Here is a 22796-nt window from a genome sequence, read left to right as displayed (position 1 = left end):
CAAGTTCATCTTGCAGCAGTTTATGGCTTAACTTCAGAAATATTTCAGAGCAGATGAGGAGATAACCCCGTTATCATGGAAACGCCCCTAAATGTGCAAGTTAAAATGGTAGGGCCCACACACAGATTTACCCTCTGCTATTTGTTAGAGACTAAGTCTATGAATGTGAGTATCAGGGGAGCAGGACGGAAAAGAGAACTGGAACATCCCATAAGGATAATCAAAAGCCAATACCAGTATAGCTCTATTCTGGGTTGGGCTGCTCGTGCTCTGTTTGCACGAGCAGCCCAACCCAGGCGAAGGAAGCCAAGCCTGGGTTGGGCTGCTTGTGTGCAGCACCGCGATTGGTCCAAATCCTGGTGCTGCCACTGCCCTAAGCCCAAGCTTTTAAATCGGCCCTTTATCAGGGCTCGAGGGTGTGGGCTTGCCCTCCACCCCATGGCCGGGGACATGTGTGTGCTTGGGCTGTAGGTTCATCCCTGCCTTCCCCCATTCTCCCCACTCCGCAATGGGTGTGTGAACAAACTCATTATGTTGTACGAGTGTATGCGTGTCTGAATGAGTGTATATGTTTCTGTCCCTGCATTCATTTTACAAGTGAACTTGAGTACAGGCCTCTCAAATGCATGGTACAGAGAGGAAGTAGCTTGCTGTACATAATATGTGAATCACTACCTGTGTACACTATATACTTGTACAAATGTTGAACATAATCAAAGAAAAAACATGCGAGATAGAAATCTTATGGATCTCCATAGGCAACAACCTTTACTTTGAGACGGACTGCAGCCATTTTTAGTTTAAATAGGTATGTTTTAAACAGGCAGGCTTTTCCATACAAGAGACCCCATTCCAGGACCCCATGGCATAATGGAACCATTTCAAATGACCGTGTTCAGACACATTGATTTCTAAATCTTGTCTTGAATTACTAGGACCTTCTCAGGAGGACTGATTAAATTCTGAAGTGCCTCTCAAAGAAGGAGGTTGGCTAGAATTATACATCTTTGTTGCTTTCCTCCAGAAACATCCACTTCATCCTTTTACACTAGATGGGAGATTGAAGCATAGTACAACTAGTAAAAAGAAGAAGAAGCTATAACCCGACTATTTGGTATTTCTCTTCTCTTGCTTGCAATTTCTGCTATTTTCCCCTCTGGAGGGCAAGTCTGTGTTGTTTTCTTTGGCTAACCTCTGGATTTTGTTTTGAACAATATCCAGCTCAGTAGACATCAGGAAGTTGCTGAGCTGCTTTGTTAGAAATCCATCTGATGCTAGGAGAAACAGAAAGAGCTCAGAAACATATGCCATATAAGCAGCTACAAAAGGTCAGGAGATAAATAAGATGGCTGAGATCAGGATGTGGGCCCCCCATGGGTCAGTGGCAGAGCAGATACTTTGCATACCAAAACTCCCAGATTGAATCCCTACAGGTTTTTATATGGTTGAGGGTACCCCTTCCTTGTTTTTGGTCCAGAAAATGGGACCTTACTGAAAGGTAGATCTTTTCCCAAGAGAAAGGGTGTGTTGGATTGAATTATTTTGTGGGTTTATGAACATTCCTTTAACTTAAGTTGGGGCTTCAGTAAGCAGGGAATCCCACCTGGGATAGGAAGGGGATTTCTCTGGTTGTGCTAAATTTTAGTTCTGGAATGATATTTTAGCTGATAATTTGGATTGTGCTTGCATTTTTAGTATTAGACTTTGTATGCATTGTTGGATTGAATTAATTATATGCTCTGATTGGCCCATTGCAATGTGGATTCTATGTGTATTTAAAGTAAATTCCTTAACTATTTGTCTTGAAATGTCGATATTGTGAAATTGTTATAGTGACATATCACCATTGGTTCATTTATATTGGTGTTTTGTCTTACTTGTTGTGAGATGCTTTGTGCACAATGCATTTTTAGTGTATTGTGCATTTTAGTAGCATACAAATGAGATGACTATATTATTATTATTGTTGTTGTTGTTGTTGTTGTTGTTGTTATCACCTCATTTGTACGCTACTTAAATGCACAATACACTAAAAATGCATTGTGTACATTCTCTGTGTAAACTGCCCAGAGCCATATTTGGAAGGGCGGTATAGAAATTGAATTAATAATTAATAAAAACAATTAATTATTATTATTATTATCATCATCATCATCATCATCATCATCATCAATTCAATTTCTATACCCCCCTTCCAAAAATGGCTCAGGAGAAATAATAAATAAATAAGATGGATCCCTGTCCCCAAAGGACTCACAATCTAAAAAGAAACATAAGACAGACACAAGCAACAGTCACTGGAGGTACTGTGCTGGGGGTGGATAGGGCCAGTTACTCTAGGTACTAATTAGGACTATCTCCACTGAAAGTATCTCATCCAGCAGCTGAGATCCTGAGGAGCAGCTGCCATCCAAAAGAGACGGTACCAAGCTAGAATGGTTTGATTCAAAGGCTGACATGCAGCACAGTTTAGCACTGCCCATGCTGCTGTGTATCTCTAAACCAGTCTCTGCAGTGCTGCAGAATAGGGTGGTTCTTCTCTGACTTAAAATTGCCCTATCACAGTTACACAGCATAATGGATGCAGCACTGTGCAACTGCAGAATTTTAAGACAGAGCGGAAGAGCCCTATTCCGCAACAGTGTATTTAGACACATGCAGCAGCACAGGCAATGCTGAACCAGCCCTGTTTTGCTGCTCTCTATGTGGATCAATATAAAAGAGAGCTTCAGGTGTTCAAAGAAGACCCTTGAACACACTCTTCTAGACTAGCTGCAAGGATTAACAATATCTCCCTAACAAATTTGGCTTCTTTTCAGACGGGTTTTCCGTGGTTTTAAAACATACCTATTAAGAAACAAATTACATATCATGTATATATTTTTAAAAAAAATCCAATTTTACAACAAAAAGTTTTTTTTCTTTGAGAAACAATGAGAGATAGAATTGTGAACTATGAAGAAGCTGGTCTGGTGGTAGGAAGAGCTAGGAAGAGCTGGTATAGTGGTAGCAAGTATGACTTGTCCCCTTAGCTAAGCAGGGTCCACCCCGGTTTATATATTAATGGGAGTCTTGATGTATGAGCACTGTAAGATATTCCCCTCAGGGGATGGAGCCGCTCTGGGAAGAGCAGAAGGTTCCAAGTTCCCACCCTGGCTTCTCCAAGATAGGGCTGAGAGAGATTCCTCCCTGCAACCTTGGAGAAGCCGCTGCCAGTATTGTTGAAGACAATACTGAGCTAGATAGTCCAATGGTCTGACTCAGTATATGGCAGCCTCCTATGTTCCTAAGGCAAGAAATTTTAGAAACTGTGGAGTGGAGATGTGGCTATATATATATTGTTTTTCCTCTCCACCTCCACCTTTTTATATTCCTAACTGAAAATACAGTTACTTTTTTTTAATTTAACACTATACATGCAGCATATTCATAAATATAATTTTCAGCTTTGTGCAATATAGAATTTCACATCAGAAAGTAACAAAAATAAAAATAAAATGGTGGGGGGAGATTTGCCAGCAAATGTAGCTTCTGTTTGCCATTTAGAGGACAGAGTTCTTGGCTATGTTGTCAAAAAGCTACTTCAAGGAGTTGGCTAGGAGTCTGAAAAGGAGGAAGACAAAATGACCTGAAAAACATATTACTACAACATGGCAGAAGCACAGAGCAGGCCTTGCCATAGTCATGTAAGGTCAGTTTCGTTTATACCAGTTCTGTGGTTCATTCTCTTAATTTATGATTATGCAATATAGACAATATTCTGGTCAGGTACTGTTAAACAAAGCTTGGTCAGACTGAACAGAATCTCTTTGATCCTCTCTGTATAACGAAGAATGTCCATCTGCCATTTGTCTGCCTGGCAAGTTGCTTTTGTAGAGAGAAACATGCAGTGCAGATGTGCCACCCTCTTCTCCCCCATCCCTCCATTCTGCCTTTTCTCTCTGTTGTTTATTTCTCCTTTCCCAGCCTGATTGTTTAAGTGAGAATTAAGTGGTGACCTTTCCTGTCATGTAACATTAATATAATGTAACATTAATAACATGACCAGGGCTTTGGCCTGAGCACATATGATGCAGCCACCTTGCTGAAGCTAAGCAGGACTTGGAAGCTAAGCAGGACTTGGTCTGGTCAGTGTCTGGATGAGAGACCACTTGGGAATGCTATATATGCTACCTTGAATTCTGTGATGAAAGGTGGAATAGAAATGCAGTGGATAATGTGAAATGCATTATTGTATTTCACTGGCTCCCAATCAATTTCTGGGCCCAATTAAAAGTGCTGGGTTTAACCTTTAAAGCCCTAGGGACTTTAAAGGCTTGGGACCAGGTTACCTGGGAGCACGCCTTGCCTCATATGTCCCAACTTGGACCTTAAGATCTTCTTCGGAGGCCCTGCTCCGAGTGCCCCTGTCAAACAAGATGAGGTGGGTGGCTACTAGAGAGAGGGCCTTTTTGGTGGTGGCACCCCATTTATGGAATATCCTCCCCAGTGAGTCTTGCCTGGCACCATTACTTTGTTCTTTTAGGTGCCAGGTGTAGACTTTTCTGTTCTCTCAGACTTTTAAAAATTGATTTTGATGATTTTAAGTTTTTAAAATGTTTTGCATTGTATTTTTTTGTTTTGTGCTTGTGATTTGTTAGTCACGTTTTGTGTATTTAAAAAGTTTATATTAAATTATCATCATCATCATCATTGGGCTTTACTGCCGGCCATGAGAAGGACTGATTACTCACCCAGTCATAGGGCCAAGAATACGGAGTACAGTCAAAGCCAGCCTGGACTTTCCTCGGTTGCTGGGGAGAGCCAGGAGACTCAGGAACTGGCGGGCCATGGGTGGGCCAGCAGGTCGCCTCCTGGTTGTAAAGAGGAGAAGGCAGGGTCTCAACAGCTGGTGTGATGGGCAACAGCTGAAGGAGGGAGGAGGGAAGCAGCTAAATTGGAGAGGGCAGAGTCTGGAGAGGGTGATTGTGATTGCTCTGATTGCAGGGCTTTATTTAAAGTTTGGATGGCCAGGGATGAGGAGGTCAGGAGAGATGGGAGTGACTTGGCCAGCCCTAGAGATTCCTGGTGAGGAGCAGTCTGACCGCTCTTCCTGATGGCTGGCAGAGGACTAGGGTGACAATTAATCCCCACCGTAGCACTTGAGGCCAATTCAATAGACTTTGAACAGGAGATGGGGAAGAGAGACAGCTGGAGACTGTGGCCACAGGCAAGTGTGTGACAATTATTATTATATATTATTTCTTGTTTACACAGTCAGACAGGTGTTATTGACTGGTTTGTTTTATCTAGACATCGAGTCCTTTATTATCAATATTATTGTTGTTATTATAGCTATCATTGCAAAATATAGGCAGTTCCCGGTAAAGTTGTTTTTTGTAGTTGGCTGATGGTGATTTCTGTGGCTCCTATGGTGTTGAGGTGCTCTTCAAGGTGTTTTGGAATTGCACCTAGGGTGCCAATTACTACTAGGATTATTTTGGTCTTCTTGTAGTCAAGAAGTTTGTAGTCAGAAGTCCCATAATATTTTTGCATCTTCATTTTCTACAATGTTTTCAATTTTTTGGTCCCACCAATTTTTGGCTACAGGTAGCTTGTATGTATGTATTTATGTATTTAGTTAACATTTTTATATCGCCTAAAACTTATGTCTTTTTTGCAGATGTTCCAGTGTATCATCCCTGCTATGTTGGCATGCCTTTGTTTGTAGTCAATCTATGTGATCTTTTTACAACAGCTGATTAAGTGGGCCACTGTTTCATCTTAAACAGTTTCAACAAAGACCTACTTTGCTTCTTTACAAAGGTGGCACTTGCTGTTTGTTGTTGGTTTTTTTGACTTTTGCTCTTATTGCATTTGTTCTTAGTGCCTGTTCTTGTGCAGCCAGTATTAAACCCTCTGTTTCTTCAAGTTGCCATTCTTAAGCCACTGATGATGTTTGGTTTTCCGGTTATATTGTGCAAATATTGACCATTCAGTGGCTTATTTTTCCATTTTTCTGCTTGGTTCTTTACTTGTTGTTGTTGTTAATAATAATAATAATAAGTTTGGCTCCCAGTGTTTCCTGAGAACCTGGAAATACTGGGTTGCTGAGCAGCACTTTCCTCCACTACCCAACAGTTTCAAGTTGAATTGATTTGAATTCAAATAGATTCATTCTAATATTTTGCACAGCCCTAGTTTATCTTTAAATTACAGCCAACATCAAGCAATCACCTGCATATGTCAAACAGCCTTTGCACATCAAACAGCACTTTTATTGCATAGCCTCAAAAGGTAATATTTCCCAGTGGTCATTGTGAAACACTGAACAATGCACAGACTTCTGCAAATGAAGTCTAACACATCACAACATGACCAGGTATAGGATGGCAATTAGTTTTGTCTAATTTCTACTAGGCAAGTTAAGTCCAAGTCTTACCCACAACAAGGTCTTGAAGTTGTAAGGCATCTCCAGGGTGAATGAACGCTTTAGAACCAAAACAGCCCATATCATTCTAGCCTGATATGGAGTGTTTGAAAACTATTAGCATGTTATGTTCAACACACAAAAATCTGTGCACTGTGTCTGCATGTACAGATCTGCACAAATGTACAGTTATTCACACATTATGTTCAGTTCATGTGCAGTAGTACACTTCCTATCTGTACCTGCATTGGAAGGGGCCTGTACCCAGGTTCACAAGGACCTGTACATGTGTGAGGACACCTGCACATCATAATGTTTGAATAGGGCTATGGTAATCCTTGGTTATTTTATCTGATTGTAAACCACCTTTTTTTTTTTTTTACAGGCAATATACAAGTGTGTGTGAGAAAGAGAGCATGAGAGTGATCCACATACTGAACTGGCCAAGAAAAAACTTGTTCTTGGCTCTGTAGCTGAAGCCCCTACCACTAAAACAGTATTACAAGTGTTTTGAAGTACATCACATCTGCATTAAATAGATCTTCACAGAGAGTGATCTGGAGGCATGCAAGAGTTCTTGTGCTGATTTTAGGCAGACTTAGTCCCATCCGCTGCCTGCATAAGGAGCCTTCCTGGGAACTGTATGTAAGCTGTCCAGGGAAGAAATGAAAGGCAATCATGACTGTACCTCTCAAATGTCAACAATCTGGACAAATCGGCAAGCAAAGTACCATAAAGGATATTTAGTTCATTTTTCTATCTTTTGGAGTTCAAATCCGAGATTCTACTCCAAAAGCTAGTTGCACATCTTAAGCAATGCATGCAAAGAAAGAAACAACATTGTAGCAGAATTTCTCTCTCTCTCTCTCTCTCTCAAGTCCCACATATTCCAAATAATCCATTTGTTCTTCCTATTTTGCCTTCAGAATATACTGACCTGCTGAGTTCCATCTCCATTGACTAAGTGAGGCAACATTGCTACCTCTCCATTCAGCAATGATGACAATTCCAGTGGGATTTGGTCGGTCATCATCATTGTGACGTACATTCATGGAGAATTTTCCTCGGCGGGCCTCCTGAAAGAAACCAAAGGGTGGGAGGAGTATAGATGTTTGTTTTAGTTTAAAGCTTAACATTTGGAAAATTCATTCTTGCTTCAGTAACTGAAAAGATTCTATCACTTCCATCAAGTGATCACACAACGCATAATCAACTTGTGGAATTCTCTGCCACAAGATGTGGTGACAGCCAACAACTGGATGGCTTTAAGAGGGGTTTGGATAACTTCATGGAGGAGAGGTCTATCAACAGCTACTAGTTGGAGAGCTATAGGCCACCTCCAACCTTAAAGGCAGGATGCCTCTGAGTACCAGTTGCAGGGGAGTAACAGCAGGACAGAGGGCATGCCTTCAACTCCTGCCTGTAGGCTTCCAGTGGCATTTGCTGGGCCACTGTGCAAAACAGGATGCTGGACTTGATGGGCCTTGGGCCTGATCCAGCAGGGCTGTTGTTATGTTCTTAAGTAGTTTCAAAAGCTGTGCACAGATTTTTCTCACTGTCTGATTATGAGATAAATTCACTCCCCCCTCCCCCGCCTAATAACAGGGCTTCACCAAATCCCAGGCACCAGGGAGCTGTGGTACCTTGAAAATTAACTGTGATGCCTAGGCGAGGATATTCAGAGGCGGAGTTATTTATTTCTCCCAGGAACTCCTCTTTCTGTTCTAAGTGTGTTACTTGTAAAGGCGGAAAAGAAATGCCCATTTTACATCTCCCCGAATGTCCATCACTACGTCGGTTTTGTGAAGTGTCAATTGTCTGCAAAATGTCTGGCTGGCTCCTAGACCCAAAGAAAATTTAAGGCCTGCCTCATAGTCCTTCACAACTGCAACCTAGTCAAGCTAGTCTAAAGTCTCAGTTCCTTGCCAGAACCACCATATTGGCCCGGAGCCTACAAATATCAGCTTGCCTTACGAGCCAAGTCCTTATTTGTTTGTGCTACCAATCTTCCCACTCCCAGGTCCAAATCCTCTGGCATGTGCAGAGGACACGGTAGTGAAGAAGGGATTTTTCTTATGTGTGTTGGAGTATAGAGAAGAGAACAAGCAGCTGGAGAGACTTGCATTTCTAAGCTTCTCCAGATGGCTGAACATGAGAGTAAAACCTGTCTCCATCCCAAATCCTCAGGTATAGGGAGCTTGGAAGAAATGCTGAGCGCCATCTCATTAAGGGGGCGGTTTAGATAAGCTTTCCTGATCTTTCTTATCTTACTCAAACTTCTTCAGAATGAGAGACAAGATTCTGCCTCTTCCTTGAGCCTGGACGCATGCAAAGTACTTGGAACAAGGGCAGAGTTCCTTCTCACTTGTGTTGCAGTCAGGAGATGGGAAGATGCCCCTACTTCACACCTCATAAAGATAAGAACAGCCCCGCCGGATCAGGCCCAAGGCCAATCCAGTCCAGCATCCGGTTTCACGCCACCAGATGCCTCTGAGAAGCTCACAGGCAAGAGGCCAGGGAAGGCCCTCTCTCCAGCTGTTGCTCCCCTGCAACTGGTATTCAGAGGCATCTTGCCTGACTCTGGAGGTGGCCCATAGCCACCAGACTAGATACAGAACAAGTTCCTTCTCCTAGGGATCAGGGTGGATCGCACAGTCTAGATCTGGTAATTATAACTAGGATTTTAATAGCTCATACTATTGTTATTTATATAAATACTATATCTATTTATTTAATTTATTGTTTGTTTGTTTGTTGTTACATTTATATACCGCCTTTCATTAAAACAATCCCAAGGCGATTTACAGCAGAATTCAAAATTAGAATTTGTAAAAATGACACAATTAAAATATTAAGCTAAAAATATAAAACAAATCTGATTTAAAAATTTAAAACACAAGCATAAAAACAATACAAAGTACAAAGAGCAGCAGCAGACACAGTCATATAAAAGCCTGGGTAAAAAGCCAGGATTTAACATGCTTTCTAAAAGTTGTGATAGAGACTGAGGTGTGAATAACCACCGGGAGAGCATTCCAGAGTCTGGGGGCAACAACAGAGAAGGCCCTGTCCTGTGTGCACAACAACCGAGCGTCCCTCATTGTCGGCACCTGGAGCAGAGCCCCCTCAGATGACCTCGTTAAGCGGGCAGCAACCCTTGGGAGCAGGCGGTCCCTCAGATATCCAAGGCCTAAACCATTAAGGGCTTTAAAGGTCAAAACCAGCACCTTAAATTAGACACAGAAACAAATCTATATGAGAGATGCCATATTTCCAGAGGCGTAACTAGAAATGGTGCCCCCCCACTGCGCCCCCCCATCGCCCCCCCCCAACGTACTACATTATACTTAGGTTTTTCCTCACAATCGCCCGCCGCCGCCAAGCCAGGCCACTGACTGGCCGCCAGGCACCAGCAAAGCAATGGGGAGGGGCGCACGCAGGCAGCGCGGAAGGGACCGCTTGTGGGGAAGGGGGCACCGACGCGCTCCCTTGACTGCTGCAGCGCTGCTGCACTGAGCAGGAAACATTTGTATTAACAAAAATTTTTAAAAAAATTAGTCATGGCGGCGCCCCCCATGTGACCAGAAAAGATGGTGCCCGGGGCACGTGCCCCCCCTATAGTTACACCTCTGCATATTTCTACACCATATTCCTGATGCATTCTGACCCATTATTGATATACATGTATATTATGTATAGTGAGCATGTGTGTAGATATAAATAAAGTGCCTGCCTTATTTATTTATATTTATGCACACACGTACACACTCTCACTATACATAATATACATGTACATCAAAAATGGGTCAGAATGCATCTGGAAAGTGTTTGACCTTCTGTAGGAGGCTAAATGCCCTCTTTGCATGACCTTTGAGAGCCAGCGTCGTGGAGTGGTTAGAGTGTTGGACTAAGGCTAGGGAGACTGAATTCAAATCCCCATTCAGCCATAAAACTCACTGGGTGACTCTGGGCCAGTCACATATCTCAGTCTAACCTTCCTCATGCGGTTGTTGTGAGAATAACCATGTACACTGCTCTGGGTGTCCTGAAAGGAGAGTGAGGTGTACATGTAAAAGTAAATAAAATATAGCGTAACTCTCAGACAGTGAGATTTCACACAAGCAAAAACTGTGTTCTACCCGGGTTTAGGAGCTCTGTATGCGTGTCCCAATTTTTGGTTGTTTGAAAGCAAAACCTGGGTAGAAGCGATTGTGTGGAAGCCAGGTAGGAGGAAAAGCTACGCAGGTTTTCTTCCTACTTTGCTTCCACACAAACAAAAATTGGGAGCACACGCAGCTCCCAAACCCGAGTAGGACACAGTTTCTGATTGTGTGAATGACCTCAGCATGTGCGTACCACCATCCACAGGACTGCTTGCCACACTATATCAGTAGTACACAGATAAGATGTTTCTATACCACCCTCCCAAAATGGCTCAGGGAGGTTTACATTAAAACAAAACAATTGAAATCAATTAGCAGTTAAAAACAAAGGTTGTAAAGCACCATAAAACTCTAACAGTTAAAACATTCAAAACAGTTTAAAAATCCTGAAAAACCAGGTTACAACGTTAAAACCATTTGCGACAATTTAAAAACCCTGGAAGGCCAAACCAAACAGATAGGTTTCGAGGGCTCTCCAGGCCAATAAAGAATTCAGACGACAAATTTCTACAGGGAGTGCATTCCACAGCCCAGGAGAAGCTACAGAGAAGGCCCACCTCTGAGTCACCATCAGACATACTGGTGTAACTGGAGACAGATCTCAGATTACCTTAACATGCGGCGGGGATCATGCAGAAGACCGTGCTCTTTAAGGTAATGTTGGCCGATTCATACAACACATCTGCCACGAGCTTGACCACACACCATAAGGACACGTGCACACCTATCGTCCCATTCCCCATCCCAGCAGGCTAAGACTCCTTTTCCTAATGGCATGGAGGTGGTTCACCTGATACATTTTATATATAAAATTTTATCAGCAACATATGAATGCTCTATACCATTTTTGTCAGCTGCAAACAGTGTCCTTAACCAACATGTCAAGAACAAACAGAGAAAGTGTTGTTGGTTTTGCATTCATAGCAATGAATTTGTAAGGCAATAATCCTTGCTAGAGAGCAAATACTCCGTGGGAACAAAAACCTGAAGTCCTTTCACAGGTTAAGGAAACAGGCATTTCAGCAAAAAGTGAGAAATTTGCTGTATAAACTTCTAGCACATCATGTGTATATTTGACAACCTTGATTCCAGGTTTCTTCCCTGGCAATGCATGCTCCAGAGACTACATCTGGAGATCCAAGAGATTTCCCTGGAAAGATTTACTCCTGTTTCTCCAGAACAGGCCCAAGTCATCATATGACAGTGGGATAAAGTATGCAGGCCAGGGGGAAGACTAGAACCTGAAGGATAGACGTAAAATCAGGAGCTACAAATCCTGATCATTGGACAGGAAGGTAGTTGGACAAAAAGTCAGGACTCGAGACAAAGGTTGAAAGTTGCATAAAAATTCAAGGAGGTAGCAACTGCAATCACTCATTCACAGATATTGTTATATGAACAACAGCCCAGAAAAGAAACATTGCCCAAGACCACTAGAGATTTATCCAAACACCGAAGTAGGGACTGATGCAGCACTGGAAAGGTTAGGTTTACATAATGGGGGGAGAGAATATAGAATGACGTTGAACCAACAGAAATACGGCACTTCAAAACTGGTCTTCATAGGCAGCAGAATGGACTTGCATTGCTATATCCCCAAATGTGTTAAGCACCCCATATTTTCTACCGGCTTCTGTCTTTGCTCCAAATATCAACAAACATTTCTTTGTGCTAATGTCAATCTTCTTCACTCAACCCACCCGTCAACTGCCCACAGCTCCATGAACCTCTAAGTTATTTCACACTTCCTATACTTCCCACCCACAATGTCCAACTTTCATAGGCACAAAGGACAAGGAGACTATCCAAGACAGTCCCCCCCCCCCCCCGCACCACCCTGGATTTGCTTTAACAAGATCCTCCTGCAAATTTACAGATTAACCATGTAACTTTGACATTTCAGACTTGATTTAACTTTTGACATGTTAACTGATGGATTTCCAGGGCTGATGTGGAAAAGCACAATTCTATTTGTCTAGCTTTAGAAAAATAAATTTGGCACCAGCTACATCTTCAAGAGCACACTGGTGTGTTTGTGATAGTCTATCAATCATGCAGAGAACAGGGCTAAGGCTTCCTCTTTTTATTGGTTGGTCAAAACCACAGACATTCTCAACTCACTCCTGGCTTTCCTATCAAAGGTTCAGTAAGGAAATTCAAAAAGATTACAAGACTAACAAGAGATATTGTAAATGGATTAAATACTCTCCTGTAGAACACAACACCAGACAGCCTTAATCTAGAAGTTGGAACTTCCAGAGGAGCATTTTTATAGTTCCAATCGCACTGTGATACATTTTTAAAGCTAGGAAAATATAAGTGACTGAGTGTCGAATAGATGCATACCTTCTCCAGGCAAAACCATCAAACAAACAATCTGCTAACAGCATTGTCAATTTGAGTGCAAGTTTATAAACAAAATTAAGAATGCAGGAGGCTAGCCAGAGTCTCTAGGGGCAGAAGGCATTTGACACTGCATTTTTGGGCAAAGGGAAAACAAACCCAACGTCGTACAGACTAAACTACTTTGGTTATAAGTATGAATTGCAAATTCTTTATTCAAAGATCAATACTAATGAAAGCTTGGGTTTCGCTTTCAGATGCTAAAAGCATGCCCCGTGTTTGGCTGAAATGGGATACACAAATGCCAGTTTTAATTAACACCACTGTCTCTCAGCCCACTTCAGTCCAGGAAATTTCACTATATTTTCAGCTCAAGCTGTAGTTCCAGGAAGTAAGGATATGCCTCTAACCTTTGAAAACAAAAACCATGCTAAACTAGTCATTTGACCCTTACTGTAATCAACCTGCATATCAAATATATAATGCAATATCCTACAGCTCTATAATAATAAAATAATTTGGGGTTACACACACACAAATTAGATCAAGATGTCAACAAGCAATACATATATTGGTTGCCTATAGTGCGATAAAGTCACAGAGCAGACCAAAGCAGTACTTCTCTAAGAGATTTCCATCTATGACCAGTTAACATGACACAGTGTGTTAAGTCACAGCTTATGCTTGAGTTCTAAGAAGAACTTTTAAGCACAATACTTTATCCCCCCCAGAAGACACTGAAATTTCACATTTGAATACAATGCTTCTCAGAGGCATCTGGTAGGACACTGTGTGAAACAGAATGCTGGACTAGATGGTCCTTGGGCCTGAACCAGCAGGGAGAGGCAGTTGCTTGCTGGTCTTGAGGAGGAAGGAAGCAACAAGCTTGTAGCAACATTTCCAAGGATATAAAATAAATAAGAAAACAAGAGGGGAAGGAGAAGCTAGGTCTGCTAGGGCTGGGAACCTCCTGAGGTTGGATTTCTGCCTGGCTGGCAGTGTTTGTGTCTTTGCAAGAGGAGAAGCCTGAGTCGGGGATTCATTCATTCCAGGTGAGGGCCCCAGATTGTGGGAGGCCCCACATTCCTGAGCTGAGTCAGTTTGACTGTTGGTGTTGAATACAAGGCTTGGACCAGAGGAGCTCTGCTCCCAGGAGTTTGGAAAACAGATAACAAAGGAGTTTTGCAGGAGTTGTGGGAGATTGGCGGGAAAAGCTGTGGGGAGACATACAAGGCAAGAATAAGGTAAGTACTACCCAGCCTTTTTAATTTTCTTGGAAGACAAAACTAAAAACCATTAATTAGCTGACAACTGTACCCAGTACCTAGCTGCAAACCCCATATACTCGAAATAGCCAATAAAACTAGTTATGAAGGTAGAATGCCAGTAGGGGAGGGGCTGCTTCCCAGTGTATTGCACAGAATGTTGCATGTATGACTATCTGCCTGAGGGGCAGAAGTCGTGGGTGTTTGCTCAGTGCAAAGAGCTCTTGGCTCTCAGGGAACAAGTTCGTTCCCTTGAAACCAAGGTGGCTGACCCGGAGAAGCTCAGGGGGGCAGAGAGGTGTGTGGGTGTGGGTGTGTATGAGACCCTCAGGGATGTGGTAGAGGCATCCCACTCACATGCTGACAGCACTGCTGTCATGGAGAATGAGGGTCTCAGGAAAGGAGGACATCGGTCTGAGGAAGAAGGAACCACTCCCTTAGGAAGGACCCTTTTCTTGGGTGATGTGCCCATATCCTCTCACACAGAGGATACTCCTCCAGGGGGTGGGGGCCTCCAATCCAATAGTGGGTGATCCAATCATTAGGGGCATAGAGAGATGGGTCTGTGACCCGTGTCTAGATCGCACAGTCACTTGCCTGCCTGGTGCGAAGGTTGTGGACATCACACCACATCTAGGTAGGCGGTTGGGCAGTGCTGGGGAGGAGCCAGCTGTCATGGTGCATGTTGGCACCAACAAAGTTGGGAAATGCAGTCAGGAGGTCCTGGAAGCCAAATTTAAGCTGCTAGGTAGCATACTGAAATCCAGGACCCGCAGGGTAGCGTTCTCTGAAGTGCTACCTGTTCCACACGCAGGGACAGCGAGACAGGCGGAGCTGAGGGCTCACAATGAGTGGATGATACAGTGGTGTCAAGAGGAGGGGTTTAGATTCATTCATTCGATTTCTATATCGCCCTTCCAAAAAAGGCTCAGGGCAGTTTACACGGAGAAATAACAAACAAGTAAGATGGCTCCCTGTCCCCAAAGGGCTCACAATCTAAAAAGAAACATAAGATAGACACCAGCAACAGTCACTGGAGGTACTGTGCTGGGGGGTGGATAGGGCCATTTACTCTCCCCCTGCTAAATAAAGAGAATCACCACATTAAAAGGTGCCTCTTTGCCAAGTTAGCAGGGGTTAGGCACTGGGATACGTTTTGGGGAAAGTTAAGCCTCTACAAAAGAAACGGGCTCCACTTGAACCAAAATGGAACCAGACTGCTGGAGCTAAAAATCAAGAAGGTCGCAGAGCAGCTTTTAAAATGACGCCTGTGGGATTGCTGGCGGGAACAGAGTGGTAACTGCTTCGGCTGGCAAAATCCCCTAAGGTGTGAGGGTGAACATGTTTTGGATAACCAGAAGGGGACAGAGTAGAGCCGGGAGTTGAGCAGAAGGAAACACAGGACAGCTTGCCAAATAGGGCAAATGATGGTAAGGGGGATAGCACATGCCAACACCAGGTGAGAGACTCAGTGGATTGACTGACTGACTGATTGATTGATTGAGTGCCGTCAAGTCGGTGTCGACTCTTAGCAACCACATAGATAGATAGATAGATAGATAGATTCTCTCCAGGTTGATCTGTCTTCAACTTGGCCTTTAAGGTCTCTCAGTGGTCTTCACGGTGAAGGATACTGACTCAGCCTTCCATCCTTCCGAGGTTGGTAAAATGAGTACCCAGATTGTTGGGGGCAATATGCTAAATCATTGTAAACCGCTTAGAGAGCTTCCAGCTATAGAGCGGTATATAAATGTAAGTGCTATTGCTATTGCTATATACCCTCTCCGTAATTGAGCTTTTCAGGTTTAGTGGCTGAAGAACTGGGCCAATTTGAGGTGACAAGGAAAGATATTCTAAACTGTCTTGAAAAACTAAAAATTAAATCGCTAGGGCCAGATGGCACCCACCCAAGAGTTCTGAAGGAAATCAAATGTGAAATTGCTGATCTCCTAGCAAAAATATATAACTTGTCCCTACAATCAGGCTGTGTTACCAGAGGGCTGGAAAGTAGCCAATGTAACTCTGATTTTCAAAAATGGATCCAGGGGGGATCCAGGAAATTACAGGCTAGTCAGCTTAACTTCGGTGCCAGGTAAATTGATGGAAAGCATACTTAAGGACAAAATTGTTTAGCATATAAAAGAACAGGCCTTGTTGAAGTAGCACCAGAATGGCTTCTTCTGCAAGGGAAAGTCTTGCCTCACTAACCTTTTGGAGTTTTTTGAGAGTGTCAACAGGCATGTGGATAAAGGTGATCCGGTTGACATAGTCTACTTGGACTTCCAAAAAGCTTTTGATAAAGTTCCCCACCAAAGTCTGTTGAGTAAACTTAGCAGTCATGGAATAAGGGGACAGGTTCATGTGTGGATTGGTAACTGGTTGAAGGACAGGAAACAGAGAGTAGGAATAAATGGACAGTTTTCACAATGGAGGGAGGTAGAAGTGGGGTCCCCCAAGGATTGGTACTGGGACTCTTTAACTTGTTCATAAACTATCTAAAAGTTGGGGTGACCAGCCAAGTAGCCAAATTTGCAGATGACAATAAACTATTTAGGGTAATGAAATCAACAACGGATTGTGAGGAACTCCAAAAAAATCTCTCCAAACTGAGTGACTGAGTGACAAAATGGCAAATACGGTTCAATGCAAGCAAGTGTAAAGTGATGCACATTGGGGCAAAAAACATCAACTTCACATATAGGCTGATGGGATCTGAGCTGTCGGTGACTGACCAGGAGAAAGACCTTGAGGTCGTGGTAGACAGCTCATTTAAAGTGTCGTCTCAGTGTGCGGCAGCTGTGAAAAAAGCTAATTTTCACACAGCACATAATTAATCTATGGAATTCCTTGCCATGGGATGTGGTGATGGCCACCAGCTTGGATGACTTTAAAAAGGGGCTTAGATAGATTCATGGTGGACAGGTTTATCAATGGCTGATAGCTGATAGTCTGATGGCTGTGGGCCATCTCTAGCCTCAGAGGCACGATGCCTCTCAATACCAGTTACAAGGGAGCAACAGCAGGAAAGAGGGCATGCACATACCTCTTGCCTGTGGGCTCCCCAGATGCATCTGGTGGGCCACTGTGTGAAACAGGATGCTGGACTAGATGGGCCTTGTTCCTGATCCAGCAGGGCTGGTCTTATGTCCTTAACACATGTCTCTTTTCTACCAGCTCTGGTGGTGGTGGTGGGGGGGGGGGAATATCTTGCAACTCACACAATTTCAAATTTAAGCTGCATCCTGATGCACCCTTACTTCATAGTAATTCTCACCAAACCCAGTTGAACTTCTGTCTAAATACACATGAAATTATTAGGCTGCATGAATGCCGAAACAGCAACCATACACATCATTACTGAGATTTACTAAAGCTACAAAATGATCAATGCAGGTGTCCACAGCTGGAAAACCATGAAGCAAAATGTTGCCCAGAAGCACTGCTGATGTAGAGAACAGCCTACTAGGGCTTCCCAAGCCTTTTCTTTTTGCTGCCTGCTTGGGAATTATACAGGCAGGATTATCAAGTACCTGTTGAGCCACAATTATCATGGCTGGTAATCTGTGCTCAGCAGGTTTAACAGTGATGGAGGGAGAACTAGATCACAAAACCCTTACCCTTAGCTAACAATCGGATTCATTACCCTAAAATACAGCAACAGTCATCACCTTAAAACTCAACTAAATGAGATAGCAGGAGTCCAAACTGGCCGAGATGGCAAGAGATCAGATCTCCTTTGGTTGTTCTGTACTCGTATGTTCTCTCTTGTACTACATCCGAATACTAAAACTATGGTTAAAGGCTGACTGACTGTCAGCCCAGATGTGACTCAATGGCCTGAAGCAAGTTTTGTAAGCATCTGCAGTGCACTGAGCAAAACAGCATCAAGGCAGTTGCCTTGCCTCTCTAGCCTCTTAGTGGCAAGACCTGCTTGTTATCTCGCAAGTTGTCTCCCCTAGGCAAGTTAAACCATGGTTTCACTCTACATTTGGGCTCTTAATGCAAACTTCTAATACTACTGTTTATATACTGCTTTACAGTCCAAAAGCTCTAAAAGTGGTTTACATAAAGAACAAGGAAGATATGGTTCACTATCCCAAAGAAGCACGCTCTCTCTCTCTCTCTTTCTCTCTCGTACACACACACACACACACACACACACACACACACACACACACACACACACACAGAGAACAGCCCACTGGAGGCACTGTTCCGGGGTTGAATAGAGCCAGTTGCTCTCCTCCTGAGAACTGCCACTTTGAAAGTGCCCCCTTGCCCAGTTAGCAGAGCCCAGGGGCGTAGCTAGGGGAGAGGGGGCTCGTGTTCGTCCCTCTCCCTAGTGGCCCCCCAGAGTGAGGGAGATAATGAAGAAAATAGGGAGGGGTGGAGCTGGAGGGCCCTCAGGAGCTGGGGGCCCGTGTTCTTTGAACCCTTTCGCTCAATTATAGCTACGCCCCTGGCAGAGCCTTAACTCAGGTTAAGCATTAGCTCTCTCTACTCTGGCCACTGGAACAAAGGAAGATCAGAATTCGGAGTCAGGCGATTGTTGTAGAGCCAGTCAGACTCTATACTGACTGGCAGCAGCTTCTCCAAGGTTGCAGGCAGGAGTCTTTCCCAGCCATAGCTGGGAGGTGGCAGGGAAGGACTGAAGCTGGGACCTTCTGCGTGCAGAGCAAATGCTCCAACACTGAGCTGCAGTGGACTAAGAGCCCCATCGCAGCTGTGGCATGCCCTGTTTTATGTGTCTGTGCACTCCACAACTTGTCCTGTGACCTCCTCAATCTTGCAATCCTCACCTTGTCCTCCCATTTCCTGTCTGGGGAGCATCCACACATCGTCAGAGCAGCTAGGGTGGGAGCTGCTTTTCCACCAGCCACTCCTCTGCAGCTGGCAGAATCTTTAAAAAGACCCAATCACAGGAGTCTGTCCCATGGAATCCACACACACAGACACACACACACACACACACACACACACACACACACACACACACACACACCCCTACCTGGCAGGGTGCCAATTCCATGGAGAGACCCGTGTGATTAGCCCTTGTCTCTCTGATTGGATCATCTAAACACTGCATCACACCAGCTGTGCAGGAGTCACTCACAGAACAGCTGCATGCAGCATGGGCTGTATGCAACATTGAAAAGGGCCCCCTCTGCCTCGGAAGCCTTCGGGCTACCGATTTTTTCCAACTCAGCCTTAATGATCTGGCCTTAATGATTCAGCGACTACACAGGGTTGAATGATTCCAGTGAAAACAAAAACCTCTCATACTCAGCCCTTCCCACCCACACCAAGCTCTTAATTCTGTCTCTTTGGCAGAATCCTCCCAAGTGCTCTTTAACAATTTCTTTACAGACTCATTCCCTCCACCCCCATTCAGTATCCTTGGCTATAAAGACAGGGAGTGCAAGACAGCCGCCCACCCCCGCCACCTTTAAATAGCAAGCCTCTTCATTAAGATTTCAGTCCCCAAACACACTTACCACTTCCTGACACACCCAGAGATGCTCAGAATAGATCCCGATAAGGACAGACAAGGAAAAGCCCTGAATCCCAAGCGGGAGCAGCAGAACAAAAGCATTTCAGTGTATGAACCAAGTCACATAACCTAATCTGGTACAAAAAACACACTCAGAATGAAGGCGACACCAAGCTCCAGTGCAAATTTAGGGGTCCAGGAAGGGTATCACCATCTGGGCTGTCAATCTCATACCTGGGTAGGACAAAACAACATGAAGGAAGCAGGTGCTGTGCAGGAGCACAGGAAGCTGCCTTATACTGAGTCCGACCATTGGTCCATCTAACTCAGTATTGTCTACACCAGGCCTGCTCAACCTAGCCCCCCACCCCCAACCGCTGTTTGTTGACTGCAATTCCCATAATCCCCAGCCACAGTGGCCAATAGCCAGGGATTATGGGAGTTGTAGGCCAACATCTACAGGAGGGCTGAAGTTGAGCAGCCTCCCCAAAACAGCTGGGGGGCCTAAGTTGAGTAGGCCTGGTCTGCACTGACTGGCAGTGGCTTCTCTAAGGTTTCAGGCAGGAGTATTCCCCAGGCCTACCTGTAGATGCTAGGGATTGAATCTGGGAACTTCTGCATGCAAAGCAGGTTCTCCACCAGGGTACCGCCCTATTCTACTGCTGCTTTCTATGCCACCATATCGCACCCTACCTCTCCCGGCTCAATAGAGCTAGAGATCCCACAAAGCCACTCTGCAGTCTCACATGCAGCAGAACTTAACATTTAAAGCCCTACACGGTATGGGTCCTCCATACCTCCAAGACCACCTTGTTCAATATGTCCCTCGCCAGGTCCTGAGATCAGCCACAAGTAATGCCTTAGTGATCCCGGACCCTAGGGATATTAAACTGAAATCAACGAGAGCCGGAGCCTTCTCAGTGGTGGCCCTGAAACTATGGAATGGTCTCCCGGATAACATCAGAGCTCTCCATGATCTGTTGGCCTTTCGTAAGGCATGTAAGAGTGAAATGGTCCACCGAGTGTTCGGTCGCTGAGATAGCTGGTCATAAAGTGATCCTGTAATCCATGATTATTATGTCATGTGGAAGTATTGTATGGGGTTGTGGGTTATGAAGTTATGTAAGATATATTTTTATGAAATTGTGTTGCTGTGTATGTTATTGCTTGTAAGCCGCCCTGAGTCCTATGGGAGTAGGGTGACATATAAACCTAAATAAATACATAAATAAAAGTACCTAAAATGATGCACTTGGGCTGGGCTCAAAGAACCTGGTACAGATGTGGTTCGTTACAGCTGGAGACCTGGCTCCTGAAACTTTTGTTCTTGTTGTGGTTCTTAAATGTTGTACTTGATCTTTGATCGTAAATTAAGACTGATTGATTATGTGATAGAGACCAGGCTCCTGTCAATTCAGGCTCTGATGACTTCCAGTTTGGGAGCTCCAGTGCGGAATGGATCTGCCTACTTGGCAGCACAGGTAGATCAACATTCTTTTACGACATCTATACAGATGACCAAATCATTTCCAGACCCAATTCGGGGCTGCTTTACCTTAGATAACCCTGGGATGAGATTCTCTCAGGGAATGTTTCCTCCTGTAGGAGCCTCCCTAACACTTAAGGCTTTTTAATGAGGCCATGCTCTAGATTCTTCCTTACAGGGAAGCCAAGTTAACCTCCACAAGCAGCATGTCCTTCTCAATGGCAGCCCCAATGCTCCAGAATTATCTTCTGCGATAGACATGAACAACCTCCGCCCTGCTATTTAACAGCAAGTTAAACCCATCCTCTTTCAGAAAGCTTTTGATCAGTTCTTTTGCACTGTGCTGGATATGCATGTGCCACTGCTTTTATATTTGTTTGTTTGTTTGTTTTAATTTGTTGTTCAACACTATGAATTTTATGAATCGTGATACAGAAGTTTTTTTATAAATCACATTGAAATGAAAATGTTGCTGCTGACATTTTCTCAAAGAGATGCTGGCAGCCCGGCCAAATGTCTGGCTAAACCAGGCCTGCTCAACTTAGGCCCCTCAGCTGTTTTTGAACGACAACTCTCATAACACCCAGCCATAGTGGCCAATAGCCAGGGATTATGGTAATTGTAGGCCAACATCTGCAGGAGGGCCAAAATTGAGCAGCCCTGGGCTGAACGCTTGCCTATCCCCTACCATACCTCTCCACACCAGATTGCTTCAAGAACTTTTTCTGCCCAGTCTGGCTCCTTCTGGGTATCAAGTTCAGTTTGGCAGGAAAGTGCTTCAAAGAATGAAGAACAAGAACCAAGCCATGGAGAAGGTTTTGCTTCCCTCCCCATACATACAGTACTACTCGTCAGATAAAATCCCCTGAAGGTTTTGGGTTGTTTTTTTAAAGTGTTGCATGTAACTTTTATAGTGCCAAGGTCTACCAAGTCAGACCCTTGGTCCATCTAGCTCAGGATTGTCTACAGTACACTAACTGGCAACAGTTCTCCAGGGTTTCAGGCAGGGTTATTTCCCAGCCCCACCTGGAGATGCCAAGGATTGAACCTGGGATCTTCTTCATGCAAAGCAGATACTCCAACACTGAGCTATGATACTTCCCTATTTAACCAAGACAGGGTGAAACCATCACCACTGAGAAGCCTCCAGAGGAACGCATGGCTAAATCTCACTGAAATTAATAGGACAAGTTAGTAATGACTTACTTATGTGATTGATTTCATGATGCTTAGCCTTGACTAAGTATGGATGCTACCCATTATTTTTAGGGAAAGGAACTTTTACTCCCTAGCACACTAGGGAGTTATAAAAATATAACACTAGTTATGAACACTATGTTCATAACATCTCAGAAGAGGGACAGAAGTGCTCTGTCAAGTCTTATATCAACAGCTAGATATGTTAGTATTGATCCTGTACCAGCAGTGGTAATTTATTCCAAATCACTACCCTGATTCTTGCTTGTGGAGCTATAGAAAAGAACTACAAGGAACAGATCACGCACATAACAATGAAAGAGGTGCAATGTCACTGGTGTAACAAAAGGAGGGGGAAGGAACCTCAACAAATTGCAAAATCCAGAGTATGTTTTGATCCCAGTATGCGGAGTTTGCCAGCAAGCCAGACCTTCTGTGTATT

At 44.0% G+C, this 22796-nt stretch overlaps 1 protein-coding gene across 3 annotated transcripts in view; it reads right to left on the bottom strand.

Moving 5' to 3' along the window:
* Positions 1-22796, bottom strand: part of FNDC3B (fibronectin type III domain containing 3B) — a 447770-nt gene that overhangs the window by 336801 nt on the left and 88173 nt on the right. For all 3 annotated transcript variants that reach the window (XM_053308096.1, XM_053308093.1, XM_053308094.1), the window contains exon 2: positions 7347-7485. In XM_053308096.1, the coding sequence (XP_053164071.1) occupies positions 7347-7457 (111 nt within the window). In that variant the 5' untranslated portion in view covers positions 7458-7485. The remainder of the gene's footprint in view (positions 1-7346; positions 7486-22796) is intronic.

The sequence above is a fragment of the Hemicordylus capensis genome, chromosome 3, assembly GCF_027244095.1.
Source record: "Hemicordylus capensis ecotype Gifberg chromosome 3, rHemCap1.1.pri, whole genome shotgun sequence".
Taxonomy (NCBI): domain Eukaryota; kingdom Metazoa; phylum Chordata; class Lepidosauria; order Squamata; family Cordylidae; genus Hemicordylus; species Hemicordylus capensis.
Note: the sequence above shows the minus strand (reverse complement) of the source record. Positions and strands in the feature narration are given on the sequence as shown.